Below are 21,580 nucleotides of genomic sequence, written 5' to 3'. Positions count from 1 at the left end.
ACGGCCTGATTCGAACCAGGCTGTAGTGACGCCTCTAGCACTGAAATGCAGTATCTTATGCCACTCGGGAGCCCACTGTCCTTGCAGGCCTCCAGTAGATTCGATCAGAGAGGAAAAGGCAAAGATTTCACTCTGTCCAAAGCATTTCTATGGGCTTATTTTGGACGACTCCCATTGTTAGGGGGGAGACATGAGCGTCTCGTCATTACATACAAATCTTGAGTCTAGTAGGCAGCCACCATTATGTATACCCTATTTAGAAATAGTCAAGTGAAAGGGGATTGTGTGAGGGCTACAGCAACCTTAACTGAATTAAGTGGTGCGGATTTTAAAAAAGTACACAAATTAGTGTTTTCTTAGAAAAATGAAAATATATTCTCATGAGGTAATTCTCTAAAAATTGAGGTAAGAATTTGCATAGTATCACTTCCATAAATGTGTACACACCCGAGGCAGTATGAGCACAATGCCAACATACATCGGGTGGAAATGTGCTTTAAATTCTCCCCAAAAGGTGAATCTAGAGATGAACAGCATTTAGGTTGAGAGCAGTTAAGCTAGTACCAGCATGGAGATCTCTCACACACAGTTTCAAACACACAGCAAGGATCTACTTGCACCAGTCTGGCTATTTTATACAGAGCCAACTATATTGTGTGAACACATGCTGGTATACACACACACACACACACACACAGGTCAGACCTGCTGGTGATTCCAAACAACTAGAGGGGGAAGGAATCAATTACAAAAGCTCTAACAGTCAGTGGCCCTGCTTTTTTTTAAACATAACTTTTGTGAAACATCCTCGATGTCAGAGTATACAAAAATACAATCAATATTCTAAATGCTGGCCTGGGTAGGACTGCTACAAAGAACTGATACCAAATGCACTTCTGGCAAAGGAACTACAAAAATAGATATGTTCTGATAACGAAGGGCACTTTTTTATGACAATTATGACTGCTGCCGGGATACCAACCAAAAGTTAGGCGGCAACAGGCCTAAAAACACCAGCACCACTGAAGACAGAGGGCAGTATTCAGCTGTAAACTGGTTATAAAATAGATTTTCCAAAACCAATCAAAGAATATATCTTGCAAATGTTCTGTAATTGTTTTTGGGGAAGCTGAGATGCTTTGGCGTGAGGTCAGTAGTCAATTATGAACCATTTCCTGACCGACCGGACTTACTACAGAGAGCGATACCAAAGATGGTGGATAAATTAAGATGTCCCACTCAGGCTGTTTATCTTTTCTTTTTTTAAATATCACCGTTCCGGTCCACTTAAGTGGTGGCTCTCCCATAGGCACCAATGCATTAGCAGCTGGGTATGGTCTGCTTAGTTCATTGACTATATGAATCAGAAAATAGGAGCGAGGGAGGTATCTCGCTTCCCCTGGCGAAACTAAAGGGGTTAAACTCTAAAGACTACTTATGGAGGGAATTATCTGTTTCAGTCTACATTCCAGTTGAGAATTTGACTGACTGTGACATCCCTTAGTCAACTGCCTAAAGGGGCTGTGAGAAACGTAGTTGATTCAAATCGTTTGAGAAAAAGAAAAACATACAGAGCACAGAAGAGCAGAAGGTTGACACCTGAATAAATCTGAACTACAGATTACACAGTCACACCTGGCCAAAGTCTGGCTCTACTCCTGTAAAGGCGTGTCTATAATACAACGCACAACTTGGCTGATACTCTTGATAAAATAAACCTGTACACTATCAAACATGTTTTCCTTTTCTTTTAAAACCCATATAAACAACATGTACAAGAGATTCACAAAGACAAAAATAAATTTTAAAAAGACTGTCCTTTGTGTCTTTTAGAAAAATAAATGATAAAATGATCATTCCTCCCCCCCAGAGGAGATAAAATGAACACAAAGGATGATGTCACATCACTGGACTGCTGAGGTACAAAGGAGGAGGGTTTGGGGCGGGGCTCAGTGGGTCCTGGTCCTATAGCGGCCTGTCTTTGTCCTGAGTGAAGTGCTGCGTGTAGAAGAGTATGTAGGCCTGGGCACCACACACCTCCTCCACAGAACACACATTCAGCTTAGAGTCATTACAGTGGACCCAGAACCCTGACAGAGGGAAAAGGAGAAGAGAGAAAGGGTATTAGATGTAGGTCTATTCCAAGAAAATGTATCAAGAGAAGGTTGTGTATCACCTTTGTATATGTAATCTTTTACATAAAAATGTATTTTGCGTGTGCGTGAGATGTTCTTACTTCCTTCTTTGTTGTAGCAGTAGGCAGTGTAGTGGCCAGAGCCAAAGCCCTTCCCATGATGCATCACCACAGCGGACAGTTCGTACAGGAAGTGTTTGGGGGTCGGGGAGCCGGCGGGGGCCGGACTGGAGTATGGCGAGCCCTTGGGGGAGGGGTCTCTGCAGCAGTATGGCTCCATGTTGAGGAGCTGGTCAAAGCTGACGTGGACCCCGATCTTCTCCCTGTGGTTTCTCCCAGACCACCTGACGACCAATCACAAGCACATCAACAGACCAAATCACCAAATAAGACAGCTAGGGTGTTTCAAATGCATGGTTGTGTTATGGTTCTTGAGCAATTGCTATGTGCTCAATGGTTACCTGCAGTGTTTGAGGTGCATGGGTGTGTTGTAGTCATTGTGTGGTCATAATGCGGTCAGTACCTAAAGCGTTTGAGGTGCAGGCGCAGGACCTGAGGCAGTTTGTGAACCATCAGCTGTTTCTGAGCTTCAGTCAGGATGACAGGCTTGGAGGAGAACCTCCGCCGCTTACCTAGAGACAAGAGTGAGCATTAGACAGGACCAGAGTAGTGAGGAGTTGAGCGTGTTGAAATCCCGCTCATCGCTCATGGGGCAGTGCTTACCTCCTTGAAAGAGAATATGCCAGGCCTATTGAGCCGAAACCAATGATTGTATAGATAATAGAACAGAAATGAACTAAACATTTAACCCAGAGTCTTAGCCCTGTCTAAGCCAGGTGAGGTTCGGGTGGTTTTACTACGGTAACCCCGGGCGTCACAGGAGCATTTAGCTATTTGATTTGGAATTTTAAGACCCATTGGACTATAACAAAAATATATAATTTGATTAAAAAAAATTTTGGGGTGGGGGCCTTCATTCTATTAGCCCATACAAATGCATTATGGAACAGATAGTTCCCTAAAAATATCTAAATTAAATTAGTTCTGAAGTGTCTGTCCTATATTTGAGAGATATAAGATCAGGAAACATTTGTTATTATTATATATTTTTTTTATACGTGTATTTAACCCATTATTTTTGGCTCTAAACACGGTCTATGCCGGGGGGGGGGGGGGGGTTCTACTAAGCTATATGGAACTGTTTTAAGTGACATACCAAGGATCATTTTGCTATTTGATTTGGAATTTTAAGACCCCTTGAAGTATCAAAACAATTTATACATCTTTCTAATGAATGTTTTGGCCTTACTGCTATTAGCCCATACAAACGCATTGAATAACAGATTCACTACATGGAACAAATAGTCCTCCCCCCAAAAAAAATCTAAAGGAAGTTTGTTTTGAAGTGTCTGTCCTATATCTGAGAGATATAAGAAAGATCAGCAAACATTTGTTTATTTTGTACATGTATTTAACACCTTATTTTTGGCACTAAACAGTCTCCGTATATACTTCCACTCATTATTTCATCTGGTACCAGGGGACCTTTAGACGAGTCGTGAGAACTGTGGGTGTCCTAGAGCAAAACAACCAACCTGTTCGTGAGAGTCTCACCTTCGCACAGAAGGGTCATATTAGTGTGTAGGCAAAACTGTTTGGATGCTACAGACAGAATTTGGCAGATACCGACTTCAGACGAGTCCCAAGCCGTTTGTGGGGGTCGTAGAGCAAAACGGAGAACAACATCATGTTCGTGAGAGGGGTCAACTGTCCATAGAGGGGTCGTAATAGTTTGAGCGCCAAACCGTTCACACGCTCAGCCGATTTTGTGTGAAGACCAATTTTCGGGATATCTCATGGTGAGAAACACCGCTTTTAGCTCTGTCACCTCTCACCGCAGATGCGGAAATGAGACAGGCAGATGCAGTGGATGGAGACGCATCCAATGCAAAAAAAACATCTAGCTTAAACTGAGATTTTTATGGGAACTTTTGTATTATGCTAATAAGATAGGGTTTAAGAGATCAACATTTTTTTAAATACTTTGCTACAATGACATAGCTAGCTACCAAACTCGTTATTTTCTGTTAGCGAGTGCACTAAGTACACCTTCATGCTTTCGGGATCCCTGTCTTTTCAGATTCCACAGTGATTCTTTAGTTGTCGACACAATATCCCTGCACTCCCTCTCTTGCTCCTCATCTTTGTAACGCACCTTGATTTTTCACCTGTGTGTTTTATCAGTTCCTTTCTGAAAATATTTAGCATACTAGATAACAGTAACTAAAGCAAGGGGATAAAGCAGCACACAAGTAGACTACAAATGCATGCTGGTCCGGGCATGCCCTGAGCTTGTGAAGTGAGCGCTACTGGAGAGAAATTGGAGTGGGCGAGAAGGCCGACGCTCCAGCCTTTGGGAAACTCGCTACAGTCAAATTTAGCATGCTCCGCTCCATCTAAGGCCACATGCTCTGGACAGGGCTATGTGAATACTCACTTAGTCTAACTATAGCACTGGATGGTAGTTTGACATGCAGACAGAAATATCGAGAAAACGAACTGCTTTGGCAAAATTACTGTACCTCTAACAAACTTACCATTGAATTAATGTGTGTTTGTGTGTGCCTCTGTCACTCACTGTTGCACTGGTCGCAGGCGTAGATGTTGCCCTCCAGGGCTTCGGTCTCCGTGAACTTGGCCAGCATCTCCGTCAGCTGGCACGAGATCTGCGCTGCGCTCTCTCGGCTGTTGCTGTGGTAACGCTCGGGGAACTCCAGCGATAGGTCCCAGAAGGGTTCCACCGTGTTGGAGCGGTGGTCACATGCTAGACACGTCACCTGATGGAGGGGGAAGAGAAGAGAGAGAAAGAGGTGGGGGAGAGAGGGAGAAAGTGAGAGTTGGAAGGTGAAAGAGTGAGAGGAGGGAGAAAGTGAGGATGAAAGAGAGTTGTGTGAAGGCAAGCCAAGGGCAGCTGAGCTAACTAACGCAGTAGCACACACAGGAACTGGATTGTCTGAGATACACAGCTTTAGAAACATTGCTCCCCCCCCCCCACTCACACACACACTCACCCCCTTGTTAGGAAAGAGCAGGTGTGGGTATGCTCAGAGAACTCAAGACACTCCTCTCTTTCACACACCGAAGCAGAAAGTGCACACGTTCAGTCACACTCACTCTATTACGGGTAAATCGATTTGAATTCAATCACTTTAGACAGCATCCCTTTTCATACATGTTTGGTCATGGAAGAAGTGGTCTGAAATGGACTTTTGAACCTGAAAACATTCAGGAGATAAAAGGTGTTCAAAGTTTTGCATACCCCACCCTACAGGGTGAGACATCCATGTCTTTATCACTGGAAAAGATAAATGGTTGAGTTTGATATCATTTAAAATGCTTACAAACAGGGTTGTGAAACTATTTGATAATTTCTTAAAAAATATACACTACCGTTCAAAAGTTTGGGGCCACGTAGAAATTCCCTTGTTTTTCAAAGAAAAACACATTTTGTCCATGTTAGGGATAGGGGGCAGCATTTTCACTTTGGATGAATTGCGTGCCCATAGTGAACTGCATGCTACTCTGTCCTAGATGCTAATACACTGCTCAAAAAAATAAAGGGAACACTAAAATAACACATCCTAGATCTGAATGAATGAAATATTCTTATTAAATACTTTTTTCTTGACATAGTTTAATGTGCTGACAACAAAATCACACCAAAATTATCAATGAAAATCAAATTTATCAACCCATGGAGGTCTGGATTTGGAGTCACACTCAAAATTAAAGTGGAAAACCACACTACAGGCTGATCCAACTTTGATGTAATGTCCTTAAAACAAGTCAAAATGAGGCTCAGTAGTGTGTGGCCTCCACGTGCCTGTATCAAATCACATTTTTATTTGTCACATACACATGGTTAGCAGATGTTGATGCGAGTGTAGCGAAATGCTTGTGCTTCTAGTTCCGACAATGCAGTAATAACCAACAAGTAATCTAACTAACAATTCCAAAACTACTGTCTTGTACACAGTGTAAGGGGATAAAGAATATGTACATAAGGATATATGAATGAGTGATGGTACAGAGCAGCATAGGCAAGATGAGTATGAGTATGTAAACAAAGTGGCATAGTTAAAGTGGCTAGTGATACATGTATTACATGGATACAGTCGATGATATAGAGTACAGTATATACGTATGCATATGAGATGAATAATGTAGGGTAAGTAACATTATATAAGGTAGCATTGTTTAAAGTGGCTAGAGATATATTTACATCATTTCCCATCAATTCCCATTATTAAAGTGGCTGGAGTTGAGTCAGTGTCAGTGTGTTGGCAGCAGCCACTCAATGTTAGTGGTGGCTGTTTAACAGTCTGATGGCCTTGAGATAGAAGCTGTTTTTCAGTCTCTCGGTCCCAGCTTTGATGCACCTGTACTGACCTCGCCTTCTGGATGATAGCGGGGTGAACAGACAGTGGCTCGGGTGGTTGATGTCCTTGATGATCTTTATGGCCTTGGCCATACAGGAGTACAGGATAGGGCTCAGAACGCACCCTTGTGGGGCCCCAGTGTTGAAGATCAGCGGGGAGGAGATGTTGTTGCCTACCCTCACCACCTGGGGGCGGCCCGTCAGGAAGTCCAGTACCCAGTTGCACAGGGCGGGGTCGAGACCCAGGGTCTCGAGCTTGATGACGAGCTTGGAGGGTACTTGGTGTTGAATGCCGAGCTGTAGTCAATGAACAGCATTCTCACATAGGTATTCCTCTTGTCCAGATGGGTTAGGGCGGTGTGCAGTGTGGTTGAGATTGCATCGTCTGTGGACCTATTTGGGCGGTAAGCAAATTGGAGTGGGTCTAGGGTGTCAGGTAGGGTGGAGGTGATATGGTCCTTGACTAGTCTCTCAAAGCACTTCATGATGACGGAAGTGAGTGCTACGGGGCGGTAGTCGTTTAGCTCAGTTACCTTAGCTTTCTTGGGAACAGGAACAATGGTGGCCCTCTTGAAGCATGTGGGAACAGCAGACTGGTATAGGGATTGATTGAATATGTCCGTAAACACACCGGCCAGCTGGTCTGCGCATGCTCTGAGGGCGCGGCTGGGGATGCCGTCTGGGCCTGCAGCCTTGCGAGGGTTAACACGTTTAAATGTCTTACTCACCTCGGCTGCAGTGAAGGAGAGACCGCATGTTTTCGTTGCAGGCCGTGTCAGTGGCACTGTATTGTCCTCAAAGCGGGCAAAAAAGTTATTTAGTCTGCCTGGGAGCAGGACATCCTGGTCCGTGACTGGGCTGGATTTCTTCCTGTAGTCCGTGATTGACTGTAGACCCTGCCACATGCCTCTTGTGTCTGAGCCGTTGAATTGAGATTCTACTTTGTCTCTGTACTGACGCTTAGCTTGTTTGATAGCCTTGCGGAGGGAATAGCTGCACTGTTTGTATTCGGTCATGTTACCAGACACCTTGCCCTGATTAAAAGCAGTGGTTCGCGCTTTCAGTTTCACGCAAATGCTGCCATCAATCCACAGTTTCTGGTTAGGGAATGTTTTAATCGTTGCTATGGGAACAACATCTTCAACGCACGTTCTAATGAACTCGCACACCGAATCAGCGTATTCGTCAATGTTGTTGTCTGATGCAATACGAAACATGTCCCAGTCCACGTGGTGGAAGCAGTCTTGGAGTGTGGAGTCAGCTTGGTCGGACCAGCGTTGGACAGACCTCAGCGTGGGAGCCTCTTGTTTTAGTTTCTGTCTGTAGGCAGGGAGGCCCCGGTGTGACCTCCCTACAACGCCTGGGCATGCTCCCGATGAGGTGGCGGATTGTCTCCTGAGGGATCTCCTCCCAGACCTGGACTAAAGCATCCGCCAACTCCTGGAAAGTCTGTGGTGCAACGTGGCGTTGGTGGATGGAGCGAGACATGATGTCCCAGATGTGCTCAATTGGATTCAGGTCTGGGGAACGGGCGGACCAGTCCATAGCATCAATGCCTTCCTCTTGCAGGAACTGCTGACACACTCCAGCCACATGAGGTCTAGCATTGTCTTGCATTAGGAGGAACCCAGGGTCAACCGCACCAGTATATGGTCTCACAAGGGGTCTGAGGATCTCATCTCGGTACCTAATGGCAGTCAGGCTACCTCTGGCGAGCACATGGAGGGCTGTGCGGCCCCCCAAAGAAATGCCACCCCATACCATGACTGACCCATTGCCAAACCGGTCATGCTGGAGGATGTTGCAGGCAGCAGAATGTTCTCCACGGCGTCTCCAGACTCTGTCACGTCTGTCACATGTGCTCAGTGTGAACCTGCTTTCATCTGTGAAGAGCACAGGGCGCCAGTGGCGAATTTGCCAATCTTGGTGTTCTCTGGCAAATGCCAAACGTCCTGCCGTTGGGCTGTAAGCACCTGTGGACGTCGGGCCCTCATACCACCCTCATGGAGTCTGTTTCTGACCGTTTGAGCAGACACATGCACATTTGTGGCCTGCTGGAGGTCATTTTGCAGGGCTCTGGCAGTGCTCCTCCTTGCACAAAGGCGGAGGTAGCGGTCCTGCTGCTGGGTTGTTGCCCTCCTACGGCCTCCTCCACGTCTCCTGATGTACTTGCCTGTCTCCTGGTAGCGCCTCCATGCTCTGGACACTACGCTGACAGACACAGCAAACCTTCTTGCCACAGCTCGCATTGTTGTGCCATCCTGGATGAGCTGCACTACCTGAGCCACTTGTGTGGGTTGTAGACTCCGTTTCATGCTACCACTAGAGTGAAAGCACCGCCAGCATTCAAAAGTGACATCAGCCAGGAAGCATAGGAACTAAGAAGTGGTCTGTGGTCACCACCTGCAGAACCACTCCTTTATTGGGGGTGTCTTGCTAATTGCCTATAATTTCCACCTGTTGTCTATTCCATTTGCACAACAGCATGTGAAATGTATTGTCAATCAGTGTTGCTTCAATTTGGACAATTTGATTTCAGAAATGGTTCCATTAGCGGAACGTGTGTGTCCTAGACAGGTTAAAATAACATCAAACTGATCAGAAACACAGTGTAGACATTGTTAATGTTGTAAATGACCTTGAGGGCCAGCATCCCAGATGCTTCTCCACTGTTGATGTTGAGTGGTGTTGTGCGGGTACTATTAAATAAAGCTGCCAGTTGAGGACTTGTCTGTTTCTCCAACTAGACACTCCATGTACTTGTCCTCTTGCTCAGTTGTGCACCGGGGCCTCCCACTCTTCTTTCTATTCTGGTTAAAGCCAGTTTGCGCTGTTCTGTGACGGAAGTAGTACACAGCATTGTACGAGATCTCCAGTTTCTTGGCAATTTCTCACATGGAATAGCCTTCATTTCTCAGAACAAGAACAGACTGACGAGTTTCAGAAGAAAGTCTTTGTTTCTGGCCATTTTGAGCCTGTAATCGAACCAACAAATGCTGATGCTCCAGATACTCAACTAGTCTAAAGAAGAACAGTTTTATTGCTTCTTTAATCAGAACAACAGTTTTCAGCTGTGCTAACATAATTGCAAACCGGTTTTCTAATAAATTAGCATTTTAAAATGATAAACTTGGATTAGCTAACACAACGTGCCATTGGAACACAGGAGTGATGGTTGCTGATAATGGGCCACTGTATGCCTATGTAGATATTCCATTAAAAATCAGGCGTTTCCAGCTACAATAGTCATTTACAACATTAAATCAATTTGATGTTATTTTAATTGACAAAAAAATTGCTTTTCGTTCAAAAACAAGGACATTTCTAAGTGACCCCAAACTTTTGAAATAGTACCCGCAAAACACCAATCAACGTCAGCAGCAAAGAGGCGATTCTGGGATGCTGGCCTTCTAGGCAGAATTGCAAAGAAAAAGCCATATCTTAGGCTGGCCAATAAAAATAAAAGATTAAGATGGGCAAAAGAACACAGACACTGGACAGAGGAAGATTGTAAAAAAGTGTTATGGACAGACGAATCTAGGTTTGATGTGTTCGGATCACAAAGAACATTCGTGAGACGTAGAAAAAATGAAAAGATGCTGAGGAGTGCTTGACGCCATCTGCCAAGCGTGGTGGAGGCAATGTGATGGTCTGGGGGTGCTTTGGTGGTGGTAAAGTGGGAGATTTGTACAATGCCATGCCATACCCTGTGGACGGCGCTTAATTGGAGCCAATTTCCTCCTACAACAAGACAATGACCCAAAGCACAGCTTCAAACTATGCAATAACTATTTAGGGAAGAAGCAGAAAGCTGGTATTCTGTCAATAATGGTGTGGTTGCACAGTCACCAGTTCTCAACCCGTTTGAGCTGTTGTGAGAGCAGCTTGACCGTATGGTACGTAAGAAGTGCCCATCAAGCCAATCCAACTTGTGGGAGGTGTTTCAGGAAGCATGGGGTGAAATCTCTTCAGATTACCTCAACGCATTGACAACTAGAATGCCAAAGGTCTGCAAGGCTGTATTAAAAAATATATATATTTAACCATGAAAAAGCCCATTGAGACACAAGAGTCTATTTTTCAAAGGAGACCTAGCCAAGAAGGCAGCAACAATCAATACATTACATAATTAAAACATACAACATAAAAAAAAGCATTTACACTCAACAGAGTCTCCCATCAATATTTTAAATTCATTCAGTGGGACTAACATATCTAGATGAAGCATGGATTGTAGACTATTCCATATGTCTGGTGCACAAGAAGAGAAGGCAGTCTTGCCTAATACTGTGAATGTCCTGGGGACTTTAAGTAGCAACCACCTAGCAGACCGGGTATGGTAACTATTGGTGGTGAAGGAGACCATACTACAGAGGTAAAGAGGGAGTTTACCCAAAAGGGCTTTGTAGATGAACACATACAGTGGGGCAAAAAAGTATTTAGTCAGCCACCAATTGTGCAAGTTATCCAACTTGAGAGAAGGCCTGTAATTTTCATCATAGGTACACTTCAACTATGACAGACACAATGAGAAAAAAAATCCAGAAAAATCACATTGTAGGATTTTTAATGAATTTGTTTGCAAATTATGGTGGAAAATAAGTATTTGGTCCCCTACAAACAAGCAAGATTTCTGGCTCTCACAGACCTGTAACTTCTTCTTTAGGAGGCTCCTCTGTCCTCCACTCGTTACCTGTATTAATGGCACCTGTTTGAACTTGTTATCAGTATAAAAGACACCTGTCCACAACCTCAAACAGTCACACTCCAAACTCCACTATGGCCAGGACCAAAGAGCTGTCAAAGGACACCAGAAACAAAATTGTAGACCTGCACCAGGCTGGGAAGACTGAATTTGCAATAGGTAAGCAGCTTGGTTTGAAGAAATCAACTGTGGGAGCAATTATTAGGAAATAGAAGACATACAAAACCACTGATAATCTCCCTCGATCTGGGGCTCCACACAAGATCTCACCCCGTGGGGTCAAAATGATCACAAGAACGGTGAGCAAAAATCCCAGAACCACACAGGGGGACCTAGTGAATGACCTGCAGAGAGCTGGGACCAAAGTAACAAAGCCTACCATCAGTAACACACTACACCACCAGGGACTCAAATCCTGCAGTGCCATACGTGTCTCCCTGCTTAAGCCAGTACATGTCCAGGCCCGTCTGAAGTTTGTGAGAGAGCATTTGGATGATCCAGAAGAAGATTGGGAGAATGTCATATGGTCAGATGAAACCAAAATATTACTTTTTGGTAAAAACTCAACTCGTCGTGTTTGGAGGACAAAGAATGCTGAGTTGCATCCAAAGAACACCACACCTACTGTGAAGCATGGGGGTGGAAACATCATGCTTTGGGGCTGTTTTTCTGCAAAGGGACCAGGATGACTGATCTATGTAAAGGAAAGAATGAATGGGGCCATGTATCATGAGATTTTGAGCGAAAACCTCCTTCCATCAGCAAGGGCATTGAAGATGAAACGTGACTGAGTCTTTCAGCATGACAATGATCCCAAACACACCGCCTGGGCAATGAAGGAGTGGCGTCGTAAGAAGCATTTCAAGGTCCTGGAGTGGCCTAGCCAGTCGCCAGATCTCAACCCCATAGAAAATCTTTGCAACAGTGTGTGAAAACCTTGTGAAGACTTACAGAAAACGTTTGACCTCTGTCATTGCCAATAAAGGGTATATAACAAAGTATTGAGAAACTTTTGTTATTGACCAAATACTTATTTTCCACCATAATTTGCTAATAAATTCATAAAAAATCCTACAATGTGATTTTCTGGATTTTTTTTCTCTCATTTTGTCTGTCATAGTTGAAGTGTACCTATGATGAAAATTACAGGCCTCTCTTTTTAAGTGGGAGAACTTGCACAATTGGTGGCTGACTAAATACTTTTTTGCCCCACTGTACAACTGTATCTTTCTGCCAATATAAAGTGAGGTCCAACCTACCACGTGGTACAATGTGCAATGGTAGTAGGTGAGTGACTTGGGATTTGTAATAAAGCGCAAGGACGCATGATATACAGAGTCCAGTCTCGGTAAGACAGATGAGGTTGCATGCATATACAACAAGTCACCATAATCAATTACAGAGAGAAAAGTGGCCTGAACAAGTTTTTTTCTAGGCATAAGTGGGAAGCAAGCCTGATTACAAAAATAAAAAAACAATTTCAAGTTAAGCTTTGTCACAAGATTATCCACATGAACTTTAAAAGGACAACTTGTCATCCAACCAAATACCTAGGTATTTGTAAGATGACACTTTTTTTATGGATAAGTCACCAGATGTGACCATGCTAACCTTCTCTGACTGTCATCTGCATAAGTAACTTTGTTGGTTGCATCCCATTTCCCAAATCATTAATAAAAATTGAGAACAACACAGGAGCTAAAATGGAACCCTGGGGCACAGCTCTACTAATATCAAGAAAGCTAGACTTGTGATTGTCAGTATATACACATTGTGTTCTGTCAAAGATAGTTCCTAAACCAATTTACTGCCCCTTCACTGAGACCAATGTTTCTGAGTTTAGCTAGCAACAATTCATGGTCAACTGAATCAAAGGCCTTTGATAAATCCACAAACAGAGCAGCACAATGTTGCTTTTTATCAAGTGCATTTATGATGTCATTTACCACTGCCATAGCTGCAGTTGTGGTACTGTGCCCCGATCTAAAGCCAGACTGAACCTCGCTCAGTATGTTATTTTCAATGAAGACGTCTATGAATCCCTGGTTCACTAGGGATTCATAGACTTTGGCTAGGATAGGGAGTTTGGAGATAGGACGATAGTTATTAGCATCTGAGGGATCTCCACCCTTCAGCAGTGGGAGGACATAAGCTGATTTCCAAATGCTGGGTATGGAATTGGTCAAGAGACTCAAGTTGAAAATGTGAGCAACAGGTTCAGTGATAATACCAGCTTCTATCTTTAAGAGGTAGGGGTCCAGGTTGTCTGTATAAGAAACAGGCTCAAAGTTAAAATGGTTCACATAGCTATTATGCTGCAAGGATTCTCTTAGAATGGCGGGGATCTATGTATTTCAGAACTACACTGTACGTTACATGTGTGGAACCTAACTTCTTGGTTTAAACTGAGCTTTTTTGTTTAATTTCTGTTTGTAAGTTTGTTAAAAAATGTATGTATTGAGAGACGCAATGATGGGGATGGGGTGAGAGAAGCACTGAGCGGGAAGAGGAAAATGGTGTACGCATGTATGTATATATATATATATATATATACACACACACGTAGGTATGTGTAAGTGAGTGCTGTTTTCTTTTTGTTGCTTTGTCTCTGTTGTTGTATCTCTTAATATGGGTGAAAATTGTGAAATTCCAATAAAAAAATACTGTTGCAAAAAAAAGAATGGTTCACATGAGGGCCTATATCATAGTTGACAGTAACAGAGCTTACATTAGAGGCCTGGGCCCCACCATTATCAAAAACTGAACCAGCAGATATGAAGTGATTGTTAAAAACCCCTACAAAGTCAGCTTTGTCCTTCACTTCATTGGAATCCATCATTAAATGGTCAGGAAGGCCAGAGGATACATTACAACACGACACTGATTTGATTCGCTTCCAGAACTTGGCAGGGTTGTTTAGGTTCTCTGTGACAGCATTTAAATAGTAATCTGATTTGGACTTCCTGATCAATCCTGTGCATTTGTTTCTTAGCGCTCTGAAGGAGGTACAGTCAACAGGAGCATTTGTATGTCTAGCTTGAGCCCAAGAGATATTTATCTTTCTAATGAATTCTGCCAAGTTATCTGAAAACCAGGGATTGTCCCCTCCACTGATTCAAAATTTCTTCACTGAGGAATGCTTACCCCACATCGACACAAATGTCATATAAAAATAGTCCCAGGCAGTGTCAACATTGGGAATCAGACTTACTCTGTCAATATTATGGTACAGATCATGTAAGAATGCTTGCTCATCAAACTGTCTAAAATGTCTTCAAAAATATAACGGGGTTTGGCTTGGGTCATTTTTGTATTTCTAACACAAGCAATTGCAGTGATCACTGACATCATTAAAGAATATCCCAGTTGATGTGTATTTGTGAGGGGTATTCATTAGCATAATGTCCAATAGCTTGGATTTGTTAGGTGCTCTTGGATTCGGTCTTGTTGGCACATTAATTAATTGAGCGAGATTCAGAGTCACACAGTTGTTTAAAAGAGTCCGATACAGATCTAAGCATGTCCCAGTTCAAATCTCCCAAAATAATGAATTGAGTCATTTAACTTGTGCAGGACATCAGAAAGAGAGTTAAGTGCGTCTCCCGATGCTGGTCTGTAGCAGCAGACTACAGTGATGTGGGAGTCCTCATATATGTTTACTTTAACCGCAAGCATTTAAAAATGTTTGGCTTTGGTAATTTCAGAGGTGTTAAACTCGGATATCATATAAATTCTAACCCCTTTACTCACCCGAGACATTCTAAAAAACTGTGTACCCATCAATAGAAATTGAGTTATTTGACACAGATTACATTAGCCAAGTTTCTGATAAAACCATTACGTCTGCATATTCTAATCATGTCTATTTCTGGAAATAGACCTCTGACATTAAACATGCAAGAGGCCAAAACCTGCTCTATTTTCAAAATCATAGGGTGATTGCATGGTATCTACCGGCCCAGGGTTTGGTCACACATTACCAGAAATCAACAATAAAAGCATAACAATATATCTCAATTGCCCAATGAGTGAGGACTTGGTGGAGCCAGCACCATTGTGAATAAAACAAACACAGGAAAAAAAGTAATTCAATAGTTTTTGATTTTGGAAGAATGCCATCAAGTATAGGTCCAGTTGCGTGGTACAAATGTAATTGCAGAGAGAGACCAAGTTCCTGGTGGTATTGGCATGGTCTCGTCGGAGTGTTTGCAAATTGTAGGGCATAAGGCGAAGATAATTCACTCACCCATTGATCATTCAGCCTATTTAATCCAGGATGGCATTGACTAAAGAGCAGGCCCAGTAACAGATACATAATACGGTTTTTAGAGGTCTTTCAGCACAGGTGCGCAATGACCTGTAGACCTAGATTTTCCCCACAGCGCATCAGGTTTTCCAATCCGATAACCACTTCTCCGCTCCTAGCCTTCAGTGCACACTTGCGCTTGCGTAGCAGGCCTGCGCGCAGACAGACACTCCTGACTCGGCGAGCTCCAACTCCAGAAAGGTATAGAAAAAAATAATGGCATTCTCAATCTTAAATCTTTGTACAAGTAAATTTCGTAAAAATAGAGACTGAGATCTAAAAAATAATAGTTGTTATATACAGCACCCACTTTCACATAAAAAGTATTTGCTTCTGTAAACAGGATCAGGGTCATTAAATCTCTGATCTCAAGGATCACACAAACGGATAGACTGATTGGCTAACATCTTGGAGAATTGCCACAAATGGAGGATTCTTTGATGAAAGCAAAGTTTGAAGGACAATTATTATTTAAATAAAAAATCATTATTTTGAACCTCGTCAACATCTTGACTATATTTCCTATTCATTTTGCAACTCATTTCACGTATGTTTTCATGGAAAACAAAATACATTTCTAGGTGACCCCAAACTTTTGAACGGTAGAGGTTAAAAAATGTCAATAACAAAACAAAAATCAAATAATTATAAAGTAGTTTGACAACGCTTTTTGTAAACTTTAAAATTCAAAAATGTAAAATCTCAACCATTTATCTTTTCCATTGATGAAGACATGGATGTCTCTTGGTATGGTATGCAAAAGGGGTAAACTTCGAGCACTTTTATCTCGAGTGTTTTGGCATTCGGGTCCAAAAAGTCACTTTCTGAGCCGTTCTACAATGGGCAAGTATGGAAGGTTTAGTTCAAATCAAAAGGGGTTCCGTCGAAAAGTTTATGAATTCAAATGGATTTACCCTTCCATTAACTATTAAAATGATGGAGGTTCAGAATGTGTTGATCTGCCATTGAAATGTCCCCATTTCTTGATTGGAGCCAAGCACATTTAGACTGTATCATTTTGGCATATTGTATTTTATATATATTTATTTTATATTACTATCAAGACAAAAATGTGGTAACAGTCACACACATTGTGCAGTATAAGCTCCCATCCAAATCCTCCAGTAAGATCACTACTAATAAATGTAAAGGCCCTTTAATCCCTTTTCAATCCATTTTAAACCATGTCCAGACTGGTGAATAGCAGAAGTGTGTGTGTTTATCAGTATAAAAATGTGTATCAGTCTGTGTATATCTGTGTTTGGGAGAGTGTGTGCCTCTCTCTCTTACCTGGCTGAGGAGCTGACCGTGGAAGATGGTGTTGACTATGCTGAGCACCTGCTTGATGAGATGTCTCTGTCCGGTTGACACACCAGCGGGCGGCGTGTGAGTCCCTGTGCTCTCCAGCTCGTGCTGCACCTTGTCAAGCAGCTCACACAGGAACTCCTGGGCATCCTGCTGGGCATAGCCCCGGAAGGCTGGGATCAGCTGCCACACTGAGTGCAGCATGGCAAAGGGCGACACCAGCGCCCACTTGCCCGACCACATCACCTGGAAGAGTGTGTGCAGCTCGTGGCACAGGGAGATGTGCTTGGAGCTGGGCTCCTTGGGCTGAATCAGCTCCATGCTCCGGGCCCTGGAGGCACCCCCGCTTAGCCCAGCACCCACCTGGGGGCCTCTCCTCTGAGCCAGCGGGAAGGACGACACAGGGCCCCCGGGGCTGGGAACCACCAGCTGGCCGTGAACGGCCGAAGCCAGCAGCTCCAGGGCCTGCGTCAGGTCCAGCCGGAGGAAACACTCCCTGAAGATGTGAAGGTGGCTCAGCACCTGCAGGATGGAGTTCATGTAGCACGTGTTGCCTAGGTTACGCAGACCCGTGACACCCGGAGTGACAGTGGGCCGCCGTTTGAGGGGCGAGTCGCCCTGTTTGGGGGGGGCACGGCGGGGGGCCGGGTAAGGGGCAGTCCGGGCTTGGGCAGAGGCGGCTCTGGGTTTGCCTTTGGTGGAAGAAGAGGGGGTTGAGTAGCGAGAGGGTTTGGGCGCAGGGGTTTTAGAGGGGCGGCCCATTCTCTTGGGGGTGTGAGTGGCGGGGCTCTGGGTTCTTGGTTGTGGGGCGAGGGGGGTCTGGGGTGTGTAAGTGGTGCTGTGGGTGCGTGTTCGTGTGGAGCAGGGGGTGACAGCAGCGGCAGCAGCAGCTCTCTGGCTGGCTCTCCTCAGGCGGTGACTCTTCCTGGGTGGGGCACTCTCCAACGCTTCCTGTAGCTGCCTCTTCAACGTCTTCCTCCTCTCTCTCAACTCCTTCCTCCTCCTCTCCTCCTCCTCTCTCTGCCTCTCCTCCTCCTCCCTCCTCTTCCCCCCTTCTGTCAGGCTGAACCAGGTGTGGAACACTCGACCCATCAGTGCCCGGCGGCGGTGCCAGAGCGCCGTGAACATGCGGTCCTCGTCCCTCAGCTGCAGTTCGCTGGAGCCGCAGGGCTGGGGGGCGTCGGGCGGTGCGCTAGCCGATCTCAAGATGCGTCCTGAGCGGGTGGTGACCTCGTAGCGCTGGCTCTGGATGGCGCTGAGCGTGGAGCGCAGCAGCTTGAGGTCTCCCGTCGCGTTGTCGTTGAGCACGTAGTCGTCACATAGGTAGCAGAAGACATAGAGCTCGTTGACCTCTATGGCCAACGGGTGGTGATGCTGCAGGAAGTGCTGCAGGGCGTGCTCCTCGATGTAGCGGCCGCACGCAACATGGGCACAGCCCAGGCAGGCCCACACCGACTCTGTGGTGTTGCAGTCCACGCAGTGCCACTTCTGGGGGTTGAGGATGGAGTGGTCTGGGGCCAGCCTGAGCCGCCCCACGTGCTTACACCTGTCCATCGCACACACTTGCTGGGGGGCTCAGTCCGTGTGTGTGTCTGTGGGTAGGCGAGTGTGGATGTGACACGTCCACACTGGGGCTTCAGATCACCATGGCGAGCTCAGAAACTGGGCGGTCCCACGGCATGGCTTTATCTGGGGAGGAAGAGAAGAGAGAGACTGAGTGAGTAAGGCAGTTGTACAAAACTCTTTAAACTTCTCTAATCTCCTCTCAGTAAAGGCCTTACCCAAATCGTATAAAGAGATCCTTTGTTTTACAAGATGCCTGTTAGTGAAAACAATTGTATTAAAACCTTTTTAACCCACATCCCATTCTGGTCTTTATAATAACTTGTGGTCATGCATTTTACCAGTTAGCTCTCTAACATGGGTACTTATTGTAAAAACATTTTTTTTTAAAACAGGACAATATCCTGAATGTTGACTATGGTGATCAGATGTGGCTTTCTGCCATTACAGATTTCCTTCCTCTAATGTACCCTTTAAAACAGTTTGCATAACCCTGGGGGGTTAGGCACTTCTGTAGCACCGTTTGAAAACTACTGGGGTTGGGGATTTCTGTTTTAGAGTCTCAGCTCCATCATCATCACCCCCCAATGGGGCCAAAGTGAGACTTAAGTCTGGAAAACAAAGGGGGGCTGAGCTGGGAGGGTAGAGCACCCTTTGTATGTGTACAGGCAGCCTTACAAAGAGAAAGAGGCAAGAGAAGAGATGGATATAGAAAGGGAAAGGAGAAAGAGGTGGATAGGAAGATCAAAAGGGAAACTAAACTCGAGGATCAGAGGATGCCAGTCCCAGCTACTGTTACCCTTCTCCATGAACCAATCTATAGTATATTTAGGAGGAGAAACAGGACAAGGCCGACCCTGACTACACAGGTCCAAGTTCTAACGGGTGTTTGTTTACCATGCAAGACTCCCTGTGTATGATTTAAATAAGTAGCTGTTACCACTGAAGGAGTTTCTGGCTGGCACACTGAGTGTCTGTCTGTCAACATTGTACCCCTTTGACTCCCACTGTTTTTATATAACATTTAATCAATGCAATTGTTTTTTTATGACCATCGACATTCGTGATGGCAATGCAATTGTGGTTTTATAACCATCGACAATCGTGATACATTGTTTAGTTTAAAAAAAATCCACAATAGATATGGTGGGCAGTTACTAGCAAGGACATTCCTTTGCTTCTGCTTCATTTTACCCAGTCAACACTGATAACATAAAGCGAGAGATGTGTGTTTTCAAACCTGCTAACTTAGCTAGCAAGCTTTCCCAGACGTGTTTACCACTTCACTAACGTTAACTCACCCGACATTGGTAAATTGTCCCCGCAAGACAACTTTGAAAACTAGCTCTAGCTAACAAATGTCACCCAAATACTGGTAACTAACCGCTCCTTCTTCTATCCTGATGTCACTAACTATCTATAGTTATAACACCGCTAACGTTACTGCTGACAAGAACCCTACTCGTAAACTTATCGAGGAGGATATCAAAGGCTCGTGCGCGCACCTAAGGTGCCCTTGTGCTTTCTCTCTCCATCGGGCGGTATGTATCTTCTAAATAAACACAAATCGAATATCTAACGTAAGATAGCTAAAAAATCGCTAGTAAAATAATAAAGTATCCAGCTAGTTTGTTGGCTAACGTGGTGAGTAACAGAGCTAGCTACATGGTTAGCAGCAACCAAGCTAATATTGTCAAACCAAGTCTAAATAGGTTAGGGGTCAATGCGTCAGGGTTTGAATTGTTTATCAAACATGGTAGTTCGTTTTCAGAGGAATGTGTACACCATTACAACTGACAGGAATTGTAAAGAAAGCCGAAAATTTAAAAAAAAAAAGTACCATACCTATCCTTCACGGCACTTATTCCTCTGGTACTAAAACGGTCGCCATCTTGTATCTACTCTTGTCGCGTGGTGTTGGCTCGAGCACGTCCTCGGTAGGGTAGCGTCAAGTGTCGTTGCCTGGCTCAAGGTAGAGGCTCTCCTAACATCAGATCTAGGATCAGATTATTCTACCCAAACTCTAAACGTTATCATTGAGGTGATTAGAAAACATCTGACTTTGTATCAGTGGTTAGGGGCAACCTCTAACCTACTCAGCACAGATGGCACACTTTTGTGACATAATCTCAGGATATTGTCATGTCAAATTCATGAAGCCAGGCCTACACAACACAATCAGAGGAAATATTTGAAATAAAATCGAAGTGGCCCTTCACATTCTATTAAGCACATTCTGCTGTTGAGTATGACATACATACTGTTTGACACTGCACTGCAAATGGCCTATTTAGCCTTTTCTACACCAGGCTACTAATAAAGCAACCCCAAAACACGTTTTTTTCTGTCACCGCTTCTGGAAAAACAATTACATTCAAAACGTATCAATGCCACAAGATGGCAGTGATGTATCAATCAATGTTCAAGTTGTGCAGGTGTTTTTTCATTTTACCAGAGAATACGTTGCAAACATTGCATGTGAGAGTATTAGGTGTGTGTATATGTGTGTTGGGGGGATGCAGGTGTAGGGCTCCATGCTGGTTAATGAGGGCATTGGGGGCTGAAGGCACACACTATAGAGATGGTATCAGACTGGGTGTCTAACATTAAACTCCAGAACTCCTGAGACATAAGTCTTAGACATGCTAACCACAACCGGAGCCTAAGACTGACTCACACAAATATACCCAATGTTCCCAAACTTTGTCAGCAGCTCTGGCCTCATGTGGAAAATGTCCTGACACAGTGAATGTGAGAATGAGGGGATACAGTCAAGAGACATTACCAACCGTCACTCTGCATCAAAGGGGTACTGAGAGAGAGGATTGTTGATCACTAAACAGAAAAATGAAAAAATATGCACATGTTACCGGTGACTGGGTTCACACACAGGAATACAGTGTGACCCCTGGGTGACCTCTAGGATGACAGGGTGTGTTACAGAGAGACAGATGTCAATCAGTGTTGTGGAGCAGGAGGAAAGCCAATAATAACACACTGTATACGCACACGCACGCACACGCAAGCACACACGCACACACACACACACACACACACACACACACACACACACACACACGTGTATGGTCACTGTCTCTCTCACTGATCCCCTCTGATATGGAGAAGGGC

The 21,580-nt window shown here is 44.3% G+C and overlaps 1 protein-coding gene across 1 annotated transcript; it reads right to left on the bottom strand.

Moving 5' to 3' along the window:
- Positions 1–351: 351 nt before the first annotated feature.
- On the bottom strand, positions 352–20,425 carry LOC139392510 (ubiquitin carboxyl-terminal hydrolase 44-like). Its single transcript, XM_071140524.1, has 6 exons — positions 20,297–20,425; positions 16,874–18,577; positions 4,773–4,971; positions 2,658–2,766; positions 2,237–2,478; positions 352–2,090 (listed from the first exon to the last, which is right to left on the bottom strand). The coding sequence occupies exons 2-6, from the start codon at positions 18,440–18,442 to the stop codon at positions 1,966–1,968; spliced, it is 2,244 nt and encodes a 747-aa protein (XP_070996625.1). The 5' UTR covers positions 18,443–18,577; positions 20,297–20,425; the 3' UTR covers positions 352–1,965.
- Positions 20,426–21,580: the final 1,155 nt, after the last annotated feature.

This window comes from Oncorhynchus clarkii, chromosome 33, assembly GCF_045791955.1.
Source record: "Oncorhynchus clarkii lewisi isolate Uvic-CL-2024 chromosome 33, UVic_Ocla_1.0, whole genome shotgun sequence".
Lineage (NCBI taxonomy): Eukaryota > Metazoa > Chordata > Actinopteri > Salmoniformes > Salmonidae > Oncorhynchus > Oncorhynchus clarkii.
The sequence above is the reverse complement of the archived record's forward strand: the minus strand, read 5'-3'. Positions and strand labels throughout refer to the sequence as shown.

Bases quoted from the DNA above. Each gene is read 5' to 3' on its own strand.
- LOC139392510 (XM_071140524.1), bottom strand. From the start codon at position 18,442: ATGGACAGGTGTAAGCACGTGGGGCGGCTCAGGCTGGCCCCAGACCAC. The intron at 4,972-16,873 runs GTAAGAGAGAGA...CCCCTCCATCAG, and splicing joins ACGGTCAGCTCCTCAGCCAG to GTGACGTGTCTAGCATGTGA. The intron at 2,767-4,772 runs GTGAGTGACAGA...TCTTGTCTCTAG, and splicing joins CGCCTGCGACCAGTGCAACA to GTAAGCGGCGGAGGTTCTCC.